Raw genomic sequence first — 25,375 nt, 5'->3', positions numbered from 1 at the left:
GTGGGACTGCTTTACAGTCCCCATAGGGAGGGGTTGTTGCAGAGTATATAGAAGAGGGTAGAGATGAGTATATAGAAGAGGGTAGAGATATCGCACCCCTGTCTCTGGATAAGAGGGAGCAAGTTAGGAAAATACTGGATGGTCTACCTGCCTTGCACCCCACCATGGGAACCCTGAACCACCACCAGACAGGAGACTGTTCATACCTGGGTGTGCCTTGAGGAGAAGAAATGGTGTGTTCCTCCCTTCAATGTGTACCGGCACGAGAGCTGGAGAAGGATCTAGGAGGTTAAGGTAATTGTGTGACAAAAGCTACTGCCACAACCATCATATGGTAAGCGTTTTTGAATGATACACCCAATGAGACCTGAGGACCAGAGGCAGAACTTGAAGTTCCTGAGCCCCAATGCAAAATTTGTAACAGGGTGCCCACCCACCTGTGCCATTTATAATACTGGTGACATTGTGTGACTGACCTCACCCATTCCAATAGTCCATGCAGGCAGACGCAGCTCTGGCTAGGCAACTGAGCGCCTTCCCCTCTGCTCTAGAGATGCCTCTGCAACCATAGCTCTCTGCTTTCTTCTGACAGGTACGTTAGGCTGCAAATGTGTCTGGCGGCCACTGATGACACCAGCCTTGGTGGACTATTTAAGGGAGCAGATGTCATAGATCCCTACCCTGCAGATTAAGGTATATCATTTGATTGTTACTCTGTTCATGACTTTTATTCTAACCCTGAGTTTGCTGACAGTCCTGTCTGGTTCTTTGAATGGGTAGTTTAGGTTCCTCTACTGACTCTTTGGGAATCACAACCTTAGAATTCAACAAGAATATTCCATACTTTCTTGTAGGGGTTAAAGGAGTTGTCCTGTTTAAAGGGAGTCTGTCAGCACATTTACCCCTTTTTAACAGTTCCCATAGCACTGTAGCCGCAACACAGATGATTAAAATGGTACTTTTATATGCTTTTGTGGACTTGTAAAACTGCCAAAAACGAACTTTGATGCATATGTAAATGAGGGCTCGCAAGTGCCCAGGGAGGCGTCCACTGCGTTGGAGCCCAGGCAGCTCTGCCTCTTCGGCTCTTATCCCCGCCCAGCTTCTTCCTTTGTCCGCCCATCTGTTATCTCTCCCCCTCAGCGAGATCCCTCGCCTACGCGCTGACTTCCTTGGTCGGGGCATGCGCATAAGCTACTGCGATGCCGTGCCAGCAATGGGCATCGCAGTGCACATGCCCTGGCCAAGGAAGTCATTGCGCAGGCGCGGGATCTCGCTGAGGCGCGGGTTCCCCTAAAACCAAACAGCCCCTTTAAAGCGTACCTGAGTTTTAAGTTTCTATAATGGCTGTGCTTCTTTCTGCAGTCATTACTGTAGAGAAATGGGTATTTTTTAGGCTTCCGTAATGTCTTTTTCAGACATATTATTGCCTGGTATAGCTGCAAAGCTAGATGCATTTCGCTCAGAAGCAGGGGGGCGTATCCCTTCTATAGAAGCCTGCCAGCAATGTACTGTTATGACATCTTTTCCTTTACTTACCACATGTTTGGTTTCAGCTTCAGAGCTCACAGAGCAGATAAGGAGGGAGGAATCACTTACAGACACACAGGAGACTCCAGTGATGCTCAGAAGCATTGTAGAAGCAGTTATTTTATCAGGCCCAGGTCTCAGATAGCTCTGACACGCCCACGCTTCCTCTCAGCTGTTTTTTGTGTCTCTATTACCAGGGATGGATCTTGCCTGACAAAAGGCAGTGGACTGCAAATTAGGTGGAAGTGGGACCCCTAGTGGCCAGATTTATTTCAAGTGGATGCAGGAATATTTTTTTAAGTGATTTACAAATTTGCTACTTAGAACATTCTCTAGTAAATTAAATCAAATTGTGTGAAAGTGCAGTGACTCTTTAAGGGTGAACAACTGTAGATTCCTTAGACTTCATATCTAGCCAGTGGCAAACTAACCACAGCTTAGAGGATCCTCTTATCTTGTGAAAAAAGTAACTTTTGAAGTGGCAGAGGGGCCTTTGTGCTCACCTTGTCTCTCGTCTTGGCTCCAGTTACAAATGGTGCCATAGCACAGATATATGATCAATCCTATGAGCATCATATTGACATTCTTTTTTCAAAAGAAGATAGTTATGCTAACTTAGGTAACATTGGGGCCAGCCTGCATCCGACGGGGGAACTGGTGTTTTAACCTTGTATTGATAAGTGTGGCAATTTTTAATGGTATGTTGAGCCAATTTGGAGTAAAGAAAACGTTTATGCATTTGCTCGACAAACTATTGTTTTTGTGATCACTGATCTCAGGTTGTGGAGAGTTTGACTTTAGTGTTTTTGTAAGGAATAACTGACCTGAAGTCCAGTAAAATGTTATTATTCTCCTGTTATTACTACTTTATTGGACATGTCCTGCATTGACATATATGGATAATAATAAGCTTACTGTCTCTTTTATCAGCCATCGATAAACTAACCGGGAAGTCTGATAATTGCCGTTTGCATCCTTGTTACGGAGACATGGGGTTATTTCTACCAGATAATAAGAAGTCACCGAGGCTTACACAAGGACATTGATCTGGCAACGTGTTTTCATTGAGGATGATACTTTTAATTAATGACGGCATGTTTTGTATCAGCAGATTCCTGTTTATTGGCTGAATTCATTAAAGACGTGTCAACATCTCGGCGCATGGCGGCCCACCCCAAAATACTAGATGTTCATTACTCATTAGGCAAATGAAAGAATTTTTTTCCGAGTGATCTACAGCTCTGACACTTTACTGACTGCAACGATTAATTACTGAGGTCATTCACAACAACATGAATATATCAGTATAAAAGGGATGGGAGAGGAATATAAAGTTATGGTAATGTATGCATGGTGTTTACTAGCCTACCAAAATGCCAGGGCACCCTCCAATATGCCCAAAAAAGAAGAAATAATGGGCCCCAAAGGTCCCGCAGAAGTCAACCTCATTTGGAGCTGACGTTGGAGACAATTATGGTCCTTGTCACTAGGGTCTATTTCTGATGGGATGATCCACAAATAACTTATTAGATTGTCTTCATGATATGTCCGTTATGTACAATGAAAAAAACAAAGATTACAATGTAATTCTATGGGATGTGTACATACAGTTGCAAGAAAAAGTATGTGAACCCTTTGCAAGGATATGGATTTCTGCACAAATTGGTCATAAAATGTGATCTGATCTTCATCTAAGTCACAACAATAGACAATCACAGTCTACTTAAACTAATAACACACAAATAATTAAATGTTACCATGTTTTTATTGAACACACCACAGTGCAGGTGGAAAAAGTATGTGAACCCTTGGATTTAATAACTGGTTGAACCTCCTTTGGCAGCAATAACTTCAACCAAACGTTTCCTGTAGTTGCAGATCAGACGTGCACAACGGTCAGAAGTAATTCTTGACCATTCCTCTTTACAGAACTGTTTCAGTTTAACAATATTCTTGGGATGTCTGGTGTGAATCGCTTTCTTGAGGTCATGCCACAGCATATCAATCGGGTTGAGGTCAGGACTCTGACTGGGCCACTCCAGAAAGCGTATTTTCTTCTGTTTAAGCCATTCTGTTGTTAATTTACTTCTATGCTTTGGGTCGTTGTCCTGTTGCAACACCCATCTTCTGTTGAGCTTCAGCTGGTGGACAGGTGGCCTTAAGTTCTCCCGCAAAATGTCTAGATAAACTTGGGAATTCAGTTTTCCTTTGATGATAGCAATCCGTCCAGGCCCTGACGCAGCAAAGCAGCCCCAAACCATGATGCCCCACCATACTTCACAGTTGAGGTTTTGATGTTGGTGTGCTGTGCCTCTTTTTCTCCACACAGTGTTGTGTGTTTCTTCCAAACAACTCAACTTTGGTTTCATCTGTCCACAGAATATTTTGCCAGTACTGCTGTGGAACATCCAGGCGCTCTTGTGCAAACTGTAAACATGCAGCAATATTTTTTGGGACAGCAGTGGTTTCCTCTGTGGTATCCTCCCATGAAATCTATTCTTGTTTAGTGTTTTACATATCGTAAATTTGCTAATTGGGATGTTAGCATATGCCAGAGACATTTGAAAGTCTTTAGCGGACACTCTAGGATTCTTCTTCACCTCATTGAGCAGTCTGCGCTGTGCTCTTGCAGTCATCTTTACAGGACGGCCACTCCTAGGGAGAGTAGCAGCAGTGCTGAACTTTCTCCATTTATAGACAATTTATCTTACCGTGGACTGAGGAACATCAAGGCTTTTGGAGATACTTTTATAACCCTTTCCAGCTTTATGCAAGTCAACAATTCTTAATCATAGGTCTTCTGAGAGCTCTTTTGTGCGAGGCATCATTCACGTCAGGCAATGTTTCTTGTGAAAAGCAAACCCAGAACTGGTGTGTGTTTTTTATAGGGCAGAGCAGCCGTAACCAACGCCTCCAATCTCATCTCATTGATTGGACTCCAGTTGGCTGATACCTCACTCCAATTAGCTCTTGGAGATGTCATTAGTCTAGGGGTTCACATACTTTTTCCACCTACACTGTGAATGTTTACATGGTGTGTTCAATAAAAACATGGTAAGATTTAATTCTTTGTGTGTTATTAGTTTAAGCAGACTGTGATTGTCTGTTGTTGTGACTTAGATGAAGATCAGATCACATTTTATGACCAATTTGTGCAGAAATCCATATCATTCCAAAGGGTTCACATACTTTTTCTTGCAACTGTATTGCATATAATTGGAGGGTGGACCCTTAGAACCATCTGCTCTGGTGGACACTTTGTTGCTTTTTTACTTTACCTATCGGCAACTATCACTGTATCAGTGTGGCACAGGTGGCAATCTTAAGAGGACCCGCATGATCAGGAGTGGGATAGCAGCTGTAACACATAGCCACTGTCCTGCTTTGATACAGGATCTGGGAAATTCTTTTGGACAAATTAGGTATCTAGGTATTAGGTATCTATCTATTTTCTCCTATCTTTTTCCCTCCTAGTTGATGGGAGATGATGGCTCTATTTTAGGATCCCAACCATAGAAAATTAATATCAGGCAGACGAAGAAAGATATATAGAATCCTGATTTTTTATTTTTTTCACATAAACATAGCCATTGGTCTCCAACCCCACATTGGGATCTTCATTAGCCATATCAATGCTTCAATTTTCCATGGTCAGGATCCTAAAATAGAGGCAGAAGTGCCCGTCACCAAGGAGAAAAACTGATCATTCAAAGATGTCTACCTTCGTCCAGTGTTGTCACCAACTTCAAAGAAGCAACGGGGGAGTCTCCGAGGAGGTGCAGCATCAGGCTCAGGGGGGTCGTGTCCAACAAGCCTCTCGGTTTTTGTTGTGTCTATTCATTTCACAACCACCCAGGGATAGATCATTGCATTTGACAATATGCTAGGAAGCACCCCTCTAAATGTTTATTACAGAGAAACCCTTTGTATGCTTTTATTACAAGGGAACAGTGTAGTACCTCAGAGAAGGCACTATCATTCCTACACCCTGCTACTGTCTCTAATGGCTAACAAATAATGTCATCTGTGTATTTAAACCCAGGTCCTTTGATATTGTGCCATAATAACATTGCTATATAATTATGTATTGTATTACATGCACTGTGTCTGGTTATCCAGCAGGTGGCTGTGTATCTGACAGAGAGAGATCTTACCATTCCATTTTCCCCCCTTTTGGGCAGAAGTGGGCTAGTGTTGCTTCCTACCAAGGGAGGGGTTGTATGAAGCTATAGGGAGTTTAGAGTTGGAAGGAGAGGAGGCAACATGGCACAGTGAGGGGAGCGTTCCCCACCTGCAGCAGGAGCCCTGGGAATTAGCTTGTAGAGCACCATGACTCCTTGCAGTTTATGGACTTTGTATTGCAAAAGGGTCAAAAGCCAAAGGCATCCCACTCAAAGGTACCAGAACTGCTAGAAAGTCTGATAACCGGAGTCATGCCATAGATTAGTACAGGAGAGAAATGCAAAGCCAAGTGTCCGAGTTGACCTGCCAGTGCACCCCAAAACCTGAAGGAACAAGAGAAAGATTAAATATTATCTGGATGCAAGTTTATTCAAGTAAAACTGTTAAACTTCAAGTCTGGACTCGGCTTATTCCTTCACCAAGTACAGCTCTGTTTGAATGCTGTAGAGCCTAATCCTGGGGAGAAACAGTATCCAGGTAGGAGCACGATGACACACAGAACTAGTAAGGCCACATCACCACTCGGCATTTACTACACATTAAGACCCCGATCGTGCCCTGTGGGGGGCACTTTGCAAAAGCAAAGGGGGGACCCTTTGATTACAGGGGCATACACAGATCTCTTAGGGCCTCATAGCAAAACAATATGGTCAGCCCTGCCCCCCTAGTTTCTGAGTATGCGTATGTTCAGACGAATTTATGCTTTTTTTTTTTATAAAGTAGAAGAATTTCATTGAATACAAAACATAATAAAAATGCCTTTGACTTTAACTACTTTATCTGACTTTTATGTTGGAAAAAGTGGAACAGGTGCTTTAATATTATGGTGCTCATTCTGTATACGATATTTCTTTATTTATGCTAGACAACTGCCAAAATAGATTGATAAATCTCCTGCTTCCCTTCTATTACAAAGCTGGCTGCCTGCAGCTACCACTAGGGGGAGCTCAGTGCATAGGAATTTATGCAATTACCATGGAAGCTGTAATCATCTCTTTGCATCGAGTTCCACCTAGAGGCGACTACTTGAGGAGAAAAAGTTCCATGCCCCCCCTCTCCCCCAGGGCTCCATAGAAGTTGCAGGTACACTACTGGTTGATTATATCATGATCACCATATGCTCCAATATATACGAAAAATAGGTACCGTACATAGTCTATGATACATTTGCCTATACATGCATTAGAACACAGTGAATTGCACTTTGGAATGGTCGTTATTCAAGTTCTTTATGTAAAAGTATTAAGCAAAAAAATTTTTTACAATTTATTAAAGAGCATCTGTTAGCAGATTTGTACCTATGACACCGGCTGACCTGTTACATGTGCGCTTGGCAGCTGAAGACATCAGTGTTGGTCCCATGTTCATATGTGTCCGGATTGCTGAGAAAAATGATGTTTTAATATTTGCAAATGAGCCTCTAAGAGCAACGCGGGCACATATGAACATGGGACCAACACAGATGTCTTCAGATGCCAAGCGCACATGTAACAGGTCAGCCAGTTTCATAGAGACAAATATGCTCTGTAGTGGGGTTTTGCTACCATAACAACTATTCACCTATTCAAAGGATAGTCAGAGACGTAAATTAAAGCTCCTTTCTCCATGTGTCCTTTATTGGAGTCTTATGTGGTGGCAGAAACAGAGTCATAACTAGAGTTCATAGGCCCCATAGCAAAATGAGATGGACCCACTATGTGACAGGAACCTGAAACAGCCATATAAGTAGCAGTGATGAAGGAGGTAGATAATAGCAAAGTATTTTGGAGCACCCACACACAAAGTTGCAGGTAGCAGAACTGAACAACTTCAAATTCCCCACCAAAAGTGGCCCTACTATGCTATAGTTACACCCATAGGCAGGAAATGTGGACCCTAGGCACTTCCTTTAGCTATGTTCCAATTACAGTAGTTGATATCTGATTCCATGGTGGGATAGTGTCAGAAAGTGTGTGTCACAATGGGGAGTGGGGAAAACCCCCCACCGTACAATGTCAGGTATAAAGGAGAAGCAGCTAGGCCAGGACGCCAGAATCAGGGAGCAGGTCACCTCCTAAAGCGTCCCTAATCCCTCACATAGGAGCAGGGGAGAGACGACCTGTTCTTCCCAGACACAGATGAACAGGAGTCTCAAATGGCCTAGCAGCAGGAAAAGGAAAAGACCATATGCAGCAACAGAGTCGGCAGGTACAAACACCAGAAACACACTTACCTGCCGCAGCGACCACGACTGGAACCCGTGCATAAGTACCGGTGCCACACACCAAATAGGACACCTTACAACCAACATCACACACAGGTATCTAGCACTCCTGATAGTGCCTGGGCCCGAAACAGCGAGGTGCACTGCAACCCGAGGCAGCACTGCATACAGACTTATGGTTCACCCGTCCGGGAAACCTGCCAACTTCCTGAGGTACAACGCAAACAGGGTAACGTCTTGCACACATGTAGGGACAAACACCAACAACATTCCAGACATGTAACAACAAACAAGACGTACAACAAACCCTGGACATAAACCCACACCAAACATACAACAAGTGAGGTTGGGTACACTGAGGATAAAAGGGAGACAAAGGAATGACATTGCAGATGACGTCGATGTCCTACAAGGTGGCCCTCAAGGACTGGGGAGATAGAACCCCCTGGACTGGAGCAGAGCTCCAGCACCAACGACAGCTGAAGTACAACTGACTCCAGCCAGGAAGCCACAGGCGATAAAACCCTAGTGGCCACACCCAGTCAGGAAGTTAACCCTTCCAGCACCAGACAGAGGGAGGATACCACTAAAAGGGGAAGTGCAGACACCAGCCAACAAGCAACACGTTACCACAGGCAACAGAATGCGTGGAAACCATGTCACTGCGCACACAGCAAAAGCCGAGACACTGCCACCACATGCCATAACAGCAACACGTTGCCCAGGGCAACTGCAAGCATGGCAAAAGTGTCATGGCGCACACCAAAGGCCGTGACAATGTATTTCATATAGTGTGTGGTTCCAGGCCAGTCTAGGATAGTAGAGAAGGTTAACATCTGGTTGTCTGGTGCTTTACTCACACCCCTAAGACCCAATGATATGTCTTTTGGCCGTTAAAGGATGCTGAACTTAAAGAGTCACTGTCCTTTCACACAAATTTCGAAATCATTTCATTTAAAAAAAATCTGCCAACATTCACCTGAAATGGCCACTAGGGGTCTCACTTCCACCTAAGTTGCAGTCCACTGCCTGTTGTCAGGCAAGATCTGTCCCTGGTAACAGACAGTTTACAGGAAATGGGGGCATGTCAGAGCTAGCTGAGAACATGAGCCTGATAAAACAACTGTTTCCACACAGCTTTTGAAGATTATAGGAGCCTTCTGTGTGTCTTTAAGTGTGACTCCCCCCCTCCTTATCTGTTCTGTGAGCTTCGGTGCTGAAAACAAACATAATGGGTTTATAAAGTAAGGGAAAGGATGTCACAGCAGTACAGTGCTGGCAGACTTCACAGAAGTGATGCATCCCCTGCTTCTGAGTGAAATACATCTAGCTGTGCGACTAAATAATATGCCATTATGCAAAAAAAAAAAATATTTTTAACTCAGGTAGGCTTTAAAGGGGTTTTCCAATAATATAAACTCCCCCTCCCCCATATGCTTGGCCCATCACTGGGAATATACTTACCTGGCTCCCTGCCCCCTGTGCGGCTCCTGGTCCCCGATGTTTTCATCAGCGCACGGGGAGAAGCAGCAGCGGCGGTTCGGGGACCAGGAGTGGCACAGGGAGCGGGGAGCCAAGTAAGTATATTCCCTGTGAGGGCCCGGCATATGGGGGGCAGTTCATAGTATTGGATAACCCCTTTAAGGTTTCCATTTCGGCCCTGCACTGTTCAAATGCATCCGTCTTCGGTGATCAACAAAGTGCTTTATGAGGGCTCTGTCCGATCGGGAAACAGTCAGAGCAACTTTTTTGCCATTTGGTCTCACCAAATTTTTCTTGTTAAAAAGTGCATCTCATAGTCTAGAATACAGGATTCTTGTTATAATACAATACTTTATTCCAGTAACCGGTAACTAGAAGTTTTAGTAAAGTTTTATTACACTTTCTCTCTATCTATTCATTTACTGGCCAAGCGGTTATTGCTACTTGTAGTAATTACCTCCTACTTTGAGAAAGTAATTATATTGAAGCCACAGATTATAAATCAGATTGATACAATCTGCCTCCATCAGTATTTTATTAGCATATTCTTTTGTCGAGCGAAGAAAAGAATGCTTGCCTCATACCAATATACGTGATGGTAAAGTAAACATTTATTTCCATCTCGCCGGCTGCAAGGCAACAAAGCAATAAAAAGGAAATTGCAAATAAGTCACCAAACAACCTAAGGTCAAACTGAAACTTAAAATACAATTACCTGTAATACTATTCCCATTTGTCAATATTGTTTTAAAACACAGGCAAGTAGTATAAGACTATTTAGCAACTATTTAGTTTAAAGGCGTTATTCCACAAAAAGTATTATGATGCAATGGCTAGGACATTTGAAATTAAGTATCATTGCAACATATTGTACATGCAAACATTTTTTTATTTTTTTTAACTGTACATTACATTTTGCACCCTGGTGGCGCCGCCTGCTGTTTATCCTTCTGGTCCACCTTCTCCTGCATTCAGATGTGGACTTACATGCTCAGTAGCTTTTCTGCTCCCCTCTCCTCAGTACAGGCGTAATGATCTCATAGATACGCAGATGAAGAGGTCAGAGACACCCAGGGGCGAAGCTAAAGGCTCATGGGCCCTAGTGCAAGGGTTCAGCTTGGACCCCCCCTTCCCTCAGTGCTTTGTGGCCAGGGGCAGGGAAGCACATTGCCTTCATGCTGCCCGAGGCTGTATACTGTGGGGTACCATATACTGTTGGATGTTATACTATATACTGTATAATGTGGGGGTATTATACTATATACTGCATACTTTGGGGTGGTATACTGTATGCTGTGGAGTGTTATATTATATGCTGTATAATGTGGGGTGTTGTACACTATGTACTATAAAGGGCTGGGGATGTTAATTTATATGTGGTATAGTTTTCTTTATAAATTACCAGGGGAAAAAATGGGATGAAACATGAAAGAGGGGTAAGGGGGGTTTAAGATCCTGGGCCTATGATACACTTAATCCGCCCCTTTATCTTGGTGCTTATAGAAATGACTTGCCTATCATAAGCACTAGCTGATGATTTGTGAGTCACCAGGAATGTCACCATATAGAAATTCCAAGCTTAGGGCATATACTCACGTGGTATGGTCATCGAGAGGCCTATGGTTCTCTTCCCCAGGAACAATGGCAATGCCTTGACCGACAGACCACTGGAATGCCGTGTCCCAACGAAAGGAAGTTCCCTCCGGCTGGAGCCAATTACATAAACTCCCGTTTTCAAAGTCACAATATTCTGAAACTAAGAAATGATGGAGACCTCAGAAAACTTCATTTAGATGTTGCAAAGAGTATAGGCATTTAGAAACAAAGGAATCCAAAGCTGAGTTAAAGGGCTATTACCAGAATCTTAATCAATAATACATTTTTGCAATTGTAATCAATTAGCAAAAAGCTATAGTTCCTTATTTTTTTAATCCCCCCCCCCCCCCCCCAATAAATAACCTTGGGTAGTAGCTTTAGGAGCTGGCCCTAGTCATGTCTTACTATAATTTGGTACTGTCCAGTTGAACATGTGCAGTGTAGCATCACTATTTTGCTACAGCGGCGCTCCTTCTCACCGCGATGCACAAGTATGCACAAATGGCACAGGGCGTGCGTACACAAGACTCCAACCTTGCTGAGATTGTAGTTTTTAATGTAAAACCATAGTGATGTGATGCTCTTGTTAAAGAAATTAAGTGGTTAATAAATATGAATTGTGCTAATTGTAGTTAATTATTAGGTGTTCTCCATTTGAGTCATGAAAACCAAGAGCAATATTTTAGTATATGTATTAAGCAGCATCCATTTTATCTACTTCCTCCATCTGTTTATCCATGAATATATGGCCTGTGTTTTCTATTATCATTTATAAGGAATCTTATTTTGTTGCATTTGCAAGTAGAGGAACTGCTGAGATACCAAGATATTATGTAGAAAAGGGCTTTTTGCAAAACCACAGAACATGCGCTTACGTGTAATGTTTAAATGTAACAGATATATTTTCTCATCACTTCATCAGAGAAATCAATTAATTTTTGAGAAGGTGCAGGCCTTGTCATGAATTAGGTGCATTCCGTGGCAGTCCATGCGCCTAGACTGAAATCTACTATAGAAACAAAGTAGTGAGTCCAGCACTCTAGTCTTGGATAAAACCATGAATCTTTTATTTCAAATAAAAAGTCCCAAAATGGCACACAGTATTGTACTTTTTTTTTTATATTTGAAATAAAATAGTCAAGGGTTTATCCAACACACGAGTGCTGGACCAAGGCTACTTTCACACTTGCGTTTTTCTTTTCCGGCATAGAGTTCCGTCACAGGGGCTCTATACCGGAAAAGAACTGATCAGTTTTATCCCCATGCATTCTGAATGGAGAGTAATCCGTTCAGTTTGCATCAGAATGTCTTCAGTTCAGTCGTTTTGACTGATCAGGCAAAAGAGAAAACCGCAGCATGCTACGGTTTTATCTCCAGCGAAAAAAACTGAAGACTTGCCTGAATGCCCGGCATTTTTTCCCATAGGAATGTATTAGTGCCGGATCCGTCCTTCCGGTCTGCGCATGCGTCCTTCCGGTCAGGCATTTTTAAAACTGATCAGGATCCTGATCAGTCTTACTAATGCCATCAGTTAGCATACATTTTGCCTGATAAGGCAGGCAGTTCCGGCGACGGAACTGCTTGCCGGATCTCTCTGCCGCAAGTGTGAAAGTAGCCAGAGGGTACTTTCACACTTGCGTTGTTTGATTCTGGTAGGCAGTTCCGTTGCCTGAACTGACTGCCTGATCAGGCAAACTGTATGCAAACGGATGTCATTTTTTCAGACTGATCAGGCATTTTTCAGACTGATCAGGATGCTGATCAGTCTGAAAAATGCCTGATCAGTCAGAAAAATGCATTGCAATACGGGATCCGTTTTTCCAGTGTCATCAGGCAAAACTGATCCGTTTTTATTTATTTCTCATTTTTAAAAGGACTGCGCATGCGCAGACCGGAAGGACGGACCCGGCATTCCGGTATTGGAAAAAAATGCCGGATCCGGCATTCAGGCAAGTCTTCAGTTTTTTTCACCGGAGATAAAACCGTAGCATGCTACGGTTTTCTCTTTTGCCTGATCAGTCAAAATGACTTAACTGAAGACATCCTGATGCAAACTGAACGGATTACTCTCCATTCAGAATGCATGGGGATCTGCCTGATCAGTTATTTTCCGGTATAGAGCCCCTGTGACGGAACTCTATGCCGGAAAAGTAAAATGCTAATGTGAAAGTAGCCTTACTTAGTTTCTCTTAATGATCCGTGCACCGAGGACTAACAATGGTGGTGAACTTATTGCATTTATTTCTTTGTGTGTAGACTGAAATCTACTCCATCTTCTAGATGAAGTAGATTTCAGTTGTCATTTATGCCAGTAAACTGGTGTACATTATAGTGAATATATCGTGGCCCGCCCGCCTACACCACACCACTCCTTTCCACTCCACCTTTTCAGAAAGTGGCAAGGGCGGCACAGAGACACCAACTTAAACAAAATGTATGCGCACTGGCATTCAAAAAGTCACAAACTGTGTATTTGTGACTTTATTATGCCACTTTCTGGTATAGGGGATCATAATAAATGACCCCCCCACTGTCTCTGAAAACTCAGAAGAATTTTGAAAAATTCAGGACTATTGGCAAGTATGCAGAAAGTGGAATGGCTTCCCATTGCTTAAATAATTTTTTGTCATTTACACCAGAAATTTGTGTAAACTACTGAGCAAATCAGTGTGATCTAATTGCGGATGTAGATTTGACTTTCTGAGGTGTATCTACCACTTAATAAATTAGGCACATTTTACTCCAGGGTACCTTGAAGCTGACAAATGAAATAAGTTGTCATAGCAAAGCTCTAAATGAGCAATGATAAGGAGAGTCTATCTTCAGTCTTCAGTTTTACTGAGCGCTGAGGACACCAGTGTGTAACACGAGTGATGGCCAGTGATAGTTAGGGCACATGTCAGGGACTGATTTAGTGACGAGAGGCAGGCTGGAAGCCCCTGTGTTACACATAGACGTCTTAAGTGCTCAGTAGTGTTGATCACGAATATTCGAATTTCGAATTTTTATCGCGAATATAGCCACTTCGAAAATTCGCGAATATTTCGAATAGTTATATATAGTTATATATTTTTTTTATCAGTACACATGATCCCTTCCTGCTTCTAGCTTGTGGGCCAATAAGAAGGCTGCAATATACTTGACTTTAGGAGTAGTGATGAGCGGCAGGGGTCATATTCGAAAATGCACGATTTTTTTTTCTTGAAAAAATCGGCAAGGTAATTATTGTGGAATATGCGAATTTTTCAACTTTAAGACAAAGATTATAGCACTATGTTAGCTAAATTGCTCTATATTCGTTTTTTTCGAATATTCGCTATATTGCTATATATTCTTGTTTTAGAATATTACAAATATTCGAAAAAACGAAGTTATAGCAATATAGCGAAAATTCGAAAAAAAACGAATATAGAGCAATTAAGCTAATATAGTGCTATAATCTTCTTTGTCTAATATTTGTAATTTTTTTCTCATCTGAAGTTCAGATTGGAAAAAAATTACAACTATAAAAAAAAAGATTATAGCACTATATTAGCTAAATTGCTCTAATTCGTTTTTTTCGAATATTCGCTATATTGCTATATATTCTTGTTTTAGAATATTACAAATATTCGAAAAAACTAAGTTATAGCAATATAGCGAAAATTCGAAAAAAACGAATATAGAGCAATTAAGCTAATATAGTGCTATAATCTTCTTTGTCTAATAGTTGTAATTTTTTTCTCATCTGAAGTTCAGATTGGAAAAAAATTACAACTATAAAAAAAGATTATAGCACTATATTAGCTAAATTGCTCTATATTCGTTTTTTTCGAATATTCGCTATATTGCTATATATTACGAATATTCGAAAAAACTGTTATAGCAATATAGCGAATATTCAAAAAATCGAAAATAGAGCAATTTAGCTAATATTGTGCTATAATCTTTTGGTTTTTTTTCTTGAAAAAAATCGGCAAGGTAATGATTGTGTAATATGCGAATTTTCGGATTGGAATTTTTATTGCGAATTTTTTAACTTACAACTATTAGACAAAGAAGATTATAGCACTATATTAGCTTAATTGCTCTATATTCGTTTTTTCGAATTTTCGCTATATTGCTATAACTTTGTTTTTTCAAATATTCGTAATTATAGCAATATAGCGAATATTCGAAAAAACGAATATAGAGCAATTTAGCTAACATAGTGCTATAATCTTCTTTGTCTTAAAGTTGAAAAATTCGCAATAAAAATTCGAATCCGAAAATTCGAATTACGAAAATTCGCATATTACACAATCATTACCTTGCCAATTTTTTGCACGAAAATTTTTTTTTGCGAATTTTCGAATTTTCGAATATTCGACGAATATTCTAAAAATATTCGCGAAATATCGCGAATTCGAATATGACCCCTGCCGCTCATCACTAGTGCTCAGTAGAACGCAGAAGACTGAAGACAGTCTCTCCTTAGCAACGCTATTAGAGAATTGCTAAGAAGACTCTTTACACCATGTTTTCTACTACAAGGAAACATCTTTCCCTAATGAAGTATATTACAAAAATCTTAACATCCCTCTCCCTACATTATATTAAAAATAAACCAAAAATGAAACACTTTAAAATTAGTTGCAATAAATTCATTATAAGTAAAAAAAAATCATTGAAGTTTAAGGTACGCCCAGTGGAAGTTTTAGCAGATGTTGGAATAGTCTTCAGATTTCTTCCACCATCGTCACCCAAACTAGTAACCACTAATCTGTGCAATCTAGAAGTAGTTGTCACTTGTATTTCGACTTACCACAGTTGTGCTCATCAGACCCATCTGGACAGTCTTCTCTGAAGTCACACCGCTTTGTGACTGGTATACAGTGTCCTGTTGACCTGCAGACATGTTCATCCTCTGAGCAGTAGTGGACTGGAAGTGTTGCCTTAGTAGGCGTTTCTAAGGGAATTGGTGACCAGGTTGGCAAAGTACCTGTAGGCAGATATAGTCATAGTCTGGTTAACTTATGCGACCACAAACTGACAGGACAAGTTACTAAAAACAATAAAGGATGATTAAACCTATTAGTAACTGGTAACATGAATAGAAGAAATCTTCACAGCATTTGCAGGATTTTCTATATACAACTGAAAAAACTGTCTTGTAGAGACATTGCAGAGATCACAAGTGTTAAAGGGGTTATCGAAGATCTATAATGCCCCCCCATATGCCCGGGCCCCTCACAGAGTTTGTACTTACATACTTACGTTCTGTTTATCCGCGCAACGAGGAGATGCAGTGGCGGCCGTGGCGGTATGAGAAGCAACGCAGGTTCGGGGAGCCTGGTAAGTACAACCTATGTGAGGGGCTTGGGTATATGGGGGGGGGGGCAAAATAGATCTTGGATAACCCCTTTAATTTCCTCCAGGTACTTTGCTCTTGTGGCTGACAGATTTCTTGATGAGACAAGGCTTGAAGGGAGTCTATTAGTTTAAAAATAAGCATACCACCATGTAGGGTCGGTGCCCCGAAAGATAACCATAACTTTCTTATGAAAATCCATTCCTCTAATCCCGAGAAATGCTCCTTTGTATTTTATGCATTAAAAAAAGGTCTTCTGTGTAATGTGGGTGAGGCTGCTCTGCTAGATGGACATGGCTCATCCTACATCATTGCTCCTAGATCTTAAATCTCATGGACTCTCAATCAAACAAGAGGCCTAGGAGGCATTACTGGTGGACTGATAGCACACTAAATGGTGGGACCATTCCCATGGTGCACTGAAAACCTTATTTGCATAAAGATAAAAATAATTTATCGGGATTACAAGAGTGGATTTTCAAAAGAAAGTGTTTCAGGGTCTCTATCCTAGATGGTGGCATGCTTTCTTTGAAACTGATGTGACAGACTTTCTTTAATATTCCTAGTCTCTTACCATAGACAGTAGGGGGGAAGAGCACCAGCATTAGCCAGTTGCCTTACAGTGAGACACAGATCTGTGAGGAGGAGGGTTGATCTCCTGGTATATATAATGTATTTTTCACAGCACTTGATAAGGTGTAATTTGAAGCTCCTGGGCCCTAATGCAAAATCTGTTACCATGTGCCATTTATAACACTGGTGCCTTCTATTGTTGCATAGGAGCCTTCTGACTTTCATGAGCACCAATGCCTGGGATTGACTGCTACATCTGTGTTCCCCTTAGCTATAGATCTACTGTTTTGTATAACTTAATAAAAATGAATCATGGCACAGAGTCATGGTGGGTGACTATGTAAAGTCTGGCATTTGGCTCAGACAAAGGCCATGGTCCAAGCTTGTCTACAAGTTAACTTTTTTACACTTACAGATTAAGATCCCATGATATGACATTTGTAAGAAAACCGAGAGTAGGAACTATGGCTCCGTAATAAGAGCATTTGTCCCAATCCCGATGAAGTGAGTTTTACAGATGTTCTACTATGCAAAGTAGTACTCAACTACTGTTTTCTTGTAGACACCATTAGGGGGAGCTCACTGCATAAAGATTTCTACAGCTTCCATTGAGTGCAATAGTAGCTGTATAAATCCATGTATAGTGAGCTCCCCCTAATGGTTTTGAAGTTAGAAGAACAAATCTCCCCTAAACAAATATAATGAAATCAATCAGGAATGTTGGACTTAGAAATAAAATGGCGCACATCCCTGGTAACATGTAATCTGAAGAATCTAAACTCATGGAAGGGCATAACTGTGTGATGAACAGAAATAAATTGATTTAATCAGTGTGGGTTTATGTGTTACATTAGACAGTTGGACATAATGAAAGCCAAATGTCAAAGGTCTGTAATTGCCATCTGTGCCGGATTCATTCTTCTCAGATCAATTTCATAGGGTTTGGAGAAATGGTTCTAGAACTGCAGATTCCCAATTATGACCAACTAATTAAATACAGTCATGGCCGTAAATGTTGGCACCCCTGACATTTTTTCAAGAAAATGAAGTATTTCTCACAGAAAAGTATTGCAGTAACACATGTTTTGCTATATACATGTTTGTTCCCTTTGTGTGTATTGGAACAAAACCAAAAAAGGGAGGAGAAAAAGCAAATTGGACATAATGTCACACCAAACTCCAAAAGTGGGCTGGACAAAATTATTGGCACCCTTTCAAAATTGCTGATAAATAAGATTGAATCAAGCATGTGATGCTCGTTTAAACTCACCTGGGGCAAGTAACAGGTGTGGGCAATATAAAAATCACACATGAAAGCAGATTAAAAGGAGAGAAGTTCACTTAGTCTTTGCATTGTGTGTCTGTGTGCGCCACACTAAGCATGGACAACAGAAAAAGAAGAGGATTGTCTGAGGACTTGAGAACCAAAATTGTGGAAAAATAAAAAAAATCTGAAGGTTACAAGTTCATCTCCAGAGATCTAGATTTGCCTTTGTTCACAGTGCAAAACATTATCAAGAAGTTTGCAACCCATGGCACTGTAGCTAATCTCCCTGGGCGTGGACGGAAGAGAAACATTTATGAAAGGTGTCAACGCAGGTTAGTCCGGATGGTGGATAAGCAGCCCCAAACAAGTTCCAAAGATATTCAAGCTGTCCTGCAGGCTCAGGGTACATCGGTGTCAGCGCGAACTATCCGTTGACATTTAAATTAAATTAAACGCTATGGCAGGAGACCCAGGAGGACCCCACTGCTGACACAGAGACATAAAAAAGACTACATTTTGCAAAAATTAACTTGAGTAAGCCAAAATCATTCTGGGAAAACGTCTTGTGGACAGATGAGACCAAGATAGAGCTTTTTGCTAAAGCACATCATTCTACTGTTTACCGAAAATGGATGAGGCCTACAAAGAAAAGAACACAGTACCTACAGTGAAATATGGTGGAGGGTCATTGATGTTTTGGGGTTGTTTTGCTGCCTATGGCACTGTGTGCCTTGAATGTGTGCAAGGCATCATGAAATCTAAAGATTACCAACGGATTTTGGGTCGCACTGTAGAGCCCAGTGTCAGAAAGCTGGGTTTGCGTCCGAGATCTTGGGTCTTCCAGCAGGACAATGACCCCAAACATACGACAAAAAGCACCCAGAAATGTATGGCAACAAAGCGCTGGAGAGTTCTGAAGTGGCCAGCAATAAGTCCAGATCTGAATCCCATTGAACACCTGTGGAGAGATCTTAAAATTGCTGTTGGGAAAAGGCGCCCTTCCATAAGAGAGACCTGGGGCAGTTTGCTAAGGAAGAGTAGTCCAAAATTGAGAGGTGAGAGGTGTCAGAAGCTTATTGATGGTTATAGGAAGCGACTAATTTCAGTTATTTTTTCCAAAGGGTGTGCAACCAAATATTAGGTTAAGGGTGCCAATAATTTTGTCCAGCCCACTTTTGGAGTTTGGTGTGACATTATGTCAAATTTGCTTTTTCTCCTCCCTTTTTTAGTTTTGTTCCAATACACACAAAGGGAACAAACATGTATATAGCAAAACATGTGTTACTGCACTACTATTCTGTGAGAAATACTTCATTTTCTTGAAACATTTCAGGGGAGCCAACATTTACGGCCATGACTGCATGTAAGGAAGAGCTTGTAGCTGCATATGGCACTTCTAGTCCATGATATATTTCTCCATAGGATGGAATAAGAAACATTATTGGTCCCACAATGAGAAATCAGATTTATTAAAATATTGTCTGACTTTTAATAAATTAATTGTCAGCAGCATATGTGATAATATACAGAAAAAATAGCACATACTGTATTCACCCTGGCCGCTCCTGGGGTCCCTGTGGGATTCTGTTTAAATTGTGTGGGTAATGATGTGCTGGACCAGCATGTGATTACTCCAGCCAATCAATGGCCACAGCAGCCGTGCTGTACATGCTGACTGGATCTCTCTGATCAGTGATTGACTGGAGCGATTTCTTGCTAGTATGGGCCATATTGTTTTTTTAGACTGAAACAGCACCACTTATGTCCTGAGATATCCTAGAAATAGAATCATGGGGGTCCTGGCATCTGCAATCCAAGAGAATCCACCATATATAATTCTTGCAGCATGCAGTAACCACTAGGTGGAGCTCACCAAATCTGTGACCTGATCTTCCAGTACCTTTCCACACGTAATCTCCGATCCTCACAAGACCCCCTTTTCTACTGTCCTTTTATCACATCTTCTTACAATCGCTTCCAAGATTTCTCCCGTGCATCCCCCATACTCTGGAACTCTTTCTCCTGATACATCAGATGTTGAACTACCAAAGGAACCTGAAAACCTACCACTTCAGACAGGCCTACAGTAAACATGCTGCCATTATACCACCAAATGACCAGCGTTACCCTCACCTACTGTATGCTTTCCCCATCCCTTGAAGATTGTAAGCCTTCGTGGACAGTGTCCTCTCTCCTTCTGTACCAGTTTGTAACTTGTCTTGTTCATGCTTATTGCAGTTGTTTTATATTATGTATGTAAACCCTTTCTCAACTGTAAAGCGCCATGGAATTAATGATGCTTTAATAATAAATAATTATAATAATTTATACAACCAGTATTAAATTCAAAGGGAGCTGAATAAATCTGTATGCAGTGAGATCCCCCTAGTGGTGGCTACAGGTAGCAGCTGAGACAGTGCCACCACAAGCAGGTGAAGCAGTTCAGTACCGGACCACCATAGGACCCATTGCAGTTGCATGCCCTGTGCCTATGGTAGGTTTGCATAGAAACCCCAGTACGTTCTTGCTTTAGGCCTCATGCACACGACCGTGACGTTTTTTGCAGTCCGCAAACCGCGGATCTGCAAAAAACGGAAGGTGCCCGTGTTGCCTTTCGCAATTTGCGGAACGGGCGCCGGCAATATAAATGCCTATTCTTGTCCGCAAAGCGCGGACAAGAATAGGACATGTTATATTTTTTTAGCGGGGCCGCCGAACGGAGCCACGAATGCGGACAGCACACGGAGTGCTTTCCGCATCTTTTGCGGCCCCATTGAAACGGCGGCTCGGATGCGGACCCAAACAACGGTCGTGTGCATGAGGCCTTAGAAGAAAAATAAATATATGTACCACTCATAGAATAAATGTAAATGTGAAATCAGTCCCCTGAACTACACCAGTGCATCAATGTAATCTTACCTCGATACAAAGTACAGTTAAAGAAGGAAATGTCGTCAATTGCAATGTCCCCGGTGTATCCATCACCTACCATGCCTACAATTATTAGCTGAAATGCAGAAAACAATATATTAGTACTGTTCCATAATAATGTACAGAACCAGTGAGGTCTGTTTATACTATCTCAGAATCATAAAAATCATATGTACAGTAGTACAGAGTATATGTACAACTATAATTTACAGAATGCTCGGAAGTATATAGCTAGATGAGTGAAGAAGAAGGTACAAAAGAGTACTCATAGAGAGTTTTCACTCCTGTAGTATACCTATTAGTGATGAGCCAGCACCAAAGTATTCAGGTGTTCAGCCCAAACACATTGCTATATTTGTGTGCTCGGCCAAGCACCCGAGTATAATGGAAGTCAACGGGAGACAACCAGGCCCCCCTTGCTTGAAAGAGGAGAGGGTGCCTGGTCCATAAAAAAAGATTAGAAATTGATGGAAACCCCATCAAAATGGTTTGGCAACAGCATTAAGAGGATAGCTGGATGCGTCTTAGACTCCTATTATGTACAACATACAATAGACAACCACACAAAGGCTGTATACCAAAAGCCAGGTATGTGCAAGCCATCAATCTATCCATGAGACAGATAACAGGCTTAGTCAGCATACCTTACCATGGCAGCCTTGTGCACTATGAGATATTCCAAACCAGCTCTCATCTGACTAAAAACCAGTAAACCTCAAAATTATTTTGCATCTGTTGGATGGCTTGGGTGGACCTGTATGAAAAGAAGGGGAGCAGTGACAATTTCAAACTTAACTTTTACTATGTCTATTCTCCCAAGGTGGGGAGTAAAAGACCCCTTACAAACAAAAAATACACAAAAAGACAGACATAACCCCTGGGGGGGGGGGTTTGTTTTGCGCAGCGTAGGTAGTGCTGCACACCAACATAGGTGTCGCCCTTCCCAGGCCTATGGTGATTGTCACAAGGGCCTATGGTGGAAGGACCACGTGATCCCTAGTGTCTGGATCCCTTGAGGTAGTATAAGGATCAAATACATAAAAAATGGAAAGGTCTTACCAGTTCTTAAGAGGGCCTCACTTAGTAACCGCGTGTTATGGGTTAATACAGGAGGTGGTCACATGCAGCAAGTAGGTACTTCATCAGATGTCCATAGGGGGAAAAAGGACATCCGAAGTGTCCATACAGCCTGGTATTAGAGTGGCCTCAGAAAAGAAACTCACCCTAGTACCTCCCTGCTTGACCTATCCGGCCCAAGTGACCTAACACGGGGTCCGTGCCCCGCAAGGGGTGGCCCCGTCCGGAACCTTGCCCTGATGCGGAAGCCCTAGGTGACCCTAACAAAGGGTGACTAGGGGCAAGTCCTGTATCTCAAGGCAGGTAGAGATATAATTATGATATATTGCATACATCTCATAAATCAATGGGATGAAAAATAATACGCACGAATTGGTGTGCGTGTCTAATGATATGTAAGCGTGTCCCGACGCGTTTCCTTACTGTAACATATCTTAAATCCACTTTCTTAAAGCTAAGACCCCATAAATCGTCAGGGGACACGGGGCTTAGTGTTGTGGCTCCTGTCAGTCTAGCTTTTGCCACTGTAATAGGTATACCAGTGTAGCAAGTATATGGGGGTATTCAATCAAAGAAATCCCTCCACATCAACATAGACTATTGACACTCTGTCAATAGTCTATGTTGATGTGGAGGGATTTCTTTGTGGCATATCAAGGTGCTGTCTAATCAGCACCTTGATATGCCACACCTGTGAGATGGGATGGATTATCTCGGCAAAGGAGAAGTGCTCACTGACACAGATTTAGACAGATTTGTGAACAATATTTGAGAGTAATGGGTTTTTTGTGTATGTAGAAAATGTTTCAGATCTTTGAGTTCAGCTCATGCAAAATGGGAGCAAAGCCAAAAGTGTTGCGTTTATATTTTTGTTCAGTGTATATATATATTTTCAAACACCCAGATCTGATGGCCATCATGTAACACGTGCCCGGCCAGCACCTGTTCTGACTAAATTCCTCTATATCTATAGATTTCAATATTTTATCATCAATTTATTTTAATATTAGAAAAAAAAAGATTACTATGCCGTAAATAATGCAAACAGAAATGCTCTGTGATCCTACTAGTTAAATAAATAATATTCTGTTTTATCTTTTTCTACCAGATGATTGCCGGAAGCTCTCACAATTGAGCTTCGAGGACACAAGCCAAAATTTACGCTGCCTTAATATAGGAAAGAAACTTACATAAGAAAGCTTCGCTGAGCTGATCTTTGCAGTTCTGCAACACTGAATCTGTCTGGGAATTTAGCAGCCGGGTCAATTTCCCATCTATTTTTTTTTTTTACCCTCTCAGTAAATTCTTATAATTGGATTTCAAAGGTAAAAATGTGTTGCCCACCATTCAACAAATTGCCATTTCCAACAAAACTTGCATGTCAATGTAAAGCCACCTCCGGGGAGTGCAGCCACCGTGAAGATAATTTCACAACTCATTTATAATGTGAATTAGGACAAATACCACTACATTTTCTTTACAGATGAGAAATGCACCTTGTTCGGCAGGTTGCATCCACTTGTCAGTAACTATCCATATTCTACAGGCCTGGGATTTCTCTCTTCAAAATTGAATTGTATAGATTTTATCCATTAAGCCGTGCAGGCAATTAAACACATTTCTCATCCAGAGATAACGTGACTATTTATCACGGATTGAAGAGGACAGGTGGCAAAATAGAGCAGCGAATCAATAGAAAGAAGAATGATGGAAATGTAAGTGGATAGATAGATAGATAGATAGATATGAGATAGATAGATATTAGATAGAATATAGATAGATAGATAGATATGAGATAGATAGATAGATAGATATTAAATAGAATATAGATAGATAGTAGTGTTGAGCTCGAATATTCGAATTACAAATATTTATCGCAAATATCGCAACTTCGTGGATTTGCGAATATTTAGAATATAGTGCTATATATTCGTTATATCGAATATTCGTAGTTTTTTTTTTCCATCTGAAAACATGATTCCTCACTGCTTTTGGCTTGTGGGCCAATGAGCCATTGGCCCACAAGCAACTTAAGCAGGGAGGAATCAAGACTTCAGATGGAAAAAAAATGCTGAATATAAAAAAAAAAAAAAAAAAAAGAAGAATACAGATGTAGTAGAGTTAACACTCATGCTTTATGAGATGTGTTATCTAAACTAAATGCGTTAGGCAAACACCTTCAATTGCTTTTCAATGGCTTTTGTTTCAAAAGAACACGATGCGTTAAGAAATTTGAGTTAAGAGTTTGAGTGTTAACCCTGCTACATCTGTATATAGCACTATATTGAATATAGTGCTATATATTAATTTTTTAGAATATTCATAATTTTTTTCCATCTGAAGTCATGATTCCTCCCTGCTTAAGTTGCTTGTGGGCAGGGGCGTACATAGAAATCATTGGGCCCCATAGCAAGAGTCTGAATTGGGCCCCCAGCTCCGCCCACTACCACCTTTTGCCCATCCCAGTAACTGCCCTGGCTCCTCCCCTGCCACACCCTCTTTTTCCAGTGGCTAAGGGATAACTTCAAACAACCAGACTACCCCTTTAAAGCGGGAATATCCAACCTACGGCCCTCCAGCTATTGCAACTACAAGGCAGGGCAGGCAAGAAGATTTCGTTTTGCACCAGCTGGGGGTTCGGCATCCCTGACAAAGTGTATTTAAACCTTTAAATAAAGTTTACTAAACCCTATTGTAAATACCTTTTGTTGTAAGACATTTTCTACCAATTTTTTTCTCTATGTGAAATAGGCGCCGAATTCAGGTGCGTATAATGTTTTATAATCCGTACTCTCATGAACCACTGATATTACACTGGTGTATGGGAGTAAGGATCTCACTGGGGTGCAGTGAGCCATGTACTGCACACATCACTGCTCCTGCCTGTCTGCTTTGGTAGAGCCGGTGTTCTGCCAGATTTCTATACCTTGCCAAAACGCTATATCGGAAGTGACGTGGCCGCACTGGAAGTGACGCGGCCGCACAGGAATCAGCTGGAGGAGGGTGTGTACGGCGCTGCGCAAGCACACATCCACTGGATTAGCGAAAAATCATTGCAGCGCCACGGGAGAAGGACTTCATGCGCATGCACGAAAACATACACCGCGCGTGCGCACTTAGGGGTCGGTAGATTTTCTAGCGCAAAATGTTCCATCAGATCTCCCTACCCCTGAGTTACCCCAATATCCCGCACTCAGCTCTGCTA

At 41.5% G+C, this 25,375-nt stretch overlaps 1 protein-coding gene across 1 annotated transcript in view; it reads right to left on the bottom strand.

The window, feature by feature from the left end:
- Positions 1-25,375, bottom strand: part of MALRD1 (MAM and LDL receptor class A domain containing 1) — a 500,726-nt gene that overhangs the window by 347,323 nt on the left and 128,028 nt on the right. The window contains exons 17-19 of the mRNA XM_044295614.1: positions 21,082-21,169; positions 15,777-15,953; positions 10,994-11,153 (exon numbers count right to left, since the gene is read on the bottom strand). Of these exons, the coding sequence (XP_044151549.1) occupies positions 10,994-11,153; positions 15,777-15,953; positions 21,082-21,169 (425 nt within the window). The remainder of the gene's footprint in view (positions 1-10,993; positions 11,154-15,776; positions 15,954-21,081; positions 21,170-25,375) is intronic.

This window comes from Bufo gargarizans, chromosome 5 (genome assembly GCF_014858855.1).
Source record: "Bufo gargarizans isolate SCDJY-AF-19 chromosome 5, ASM1485885v1, whole genome shotgun sequence".
Classification (NCBI taxonomy): Eukaryota; Metazoa; Chordata; class Amphibia; order Anura; family Bufonidae; genus Bufo; species Bufo gargarizans.
The sequence above is the reverse complement of the archived record's forward strand: the minus strand, read 5'-3'. Positions and strand labels throughout refer to the sequence as shown.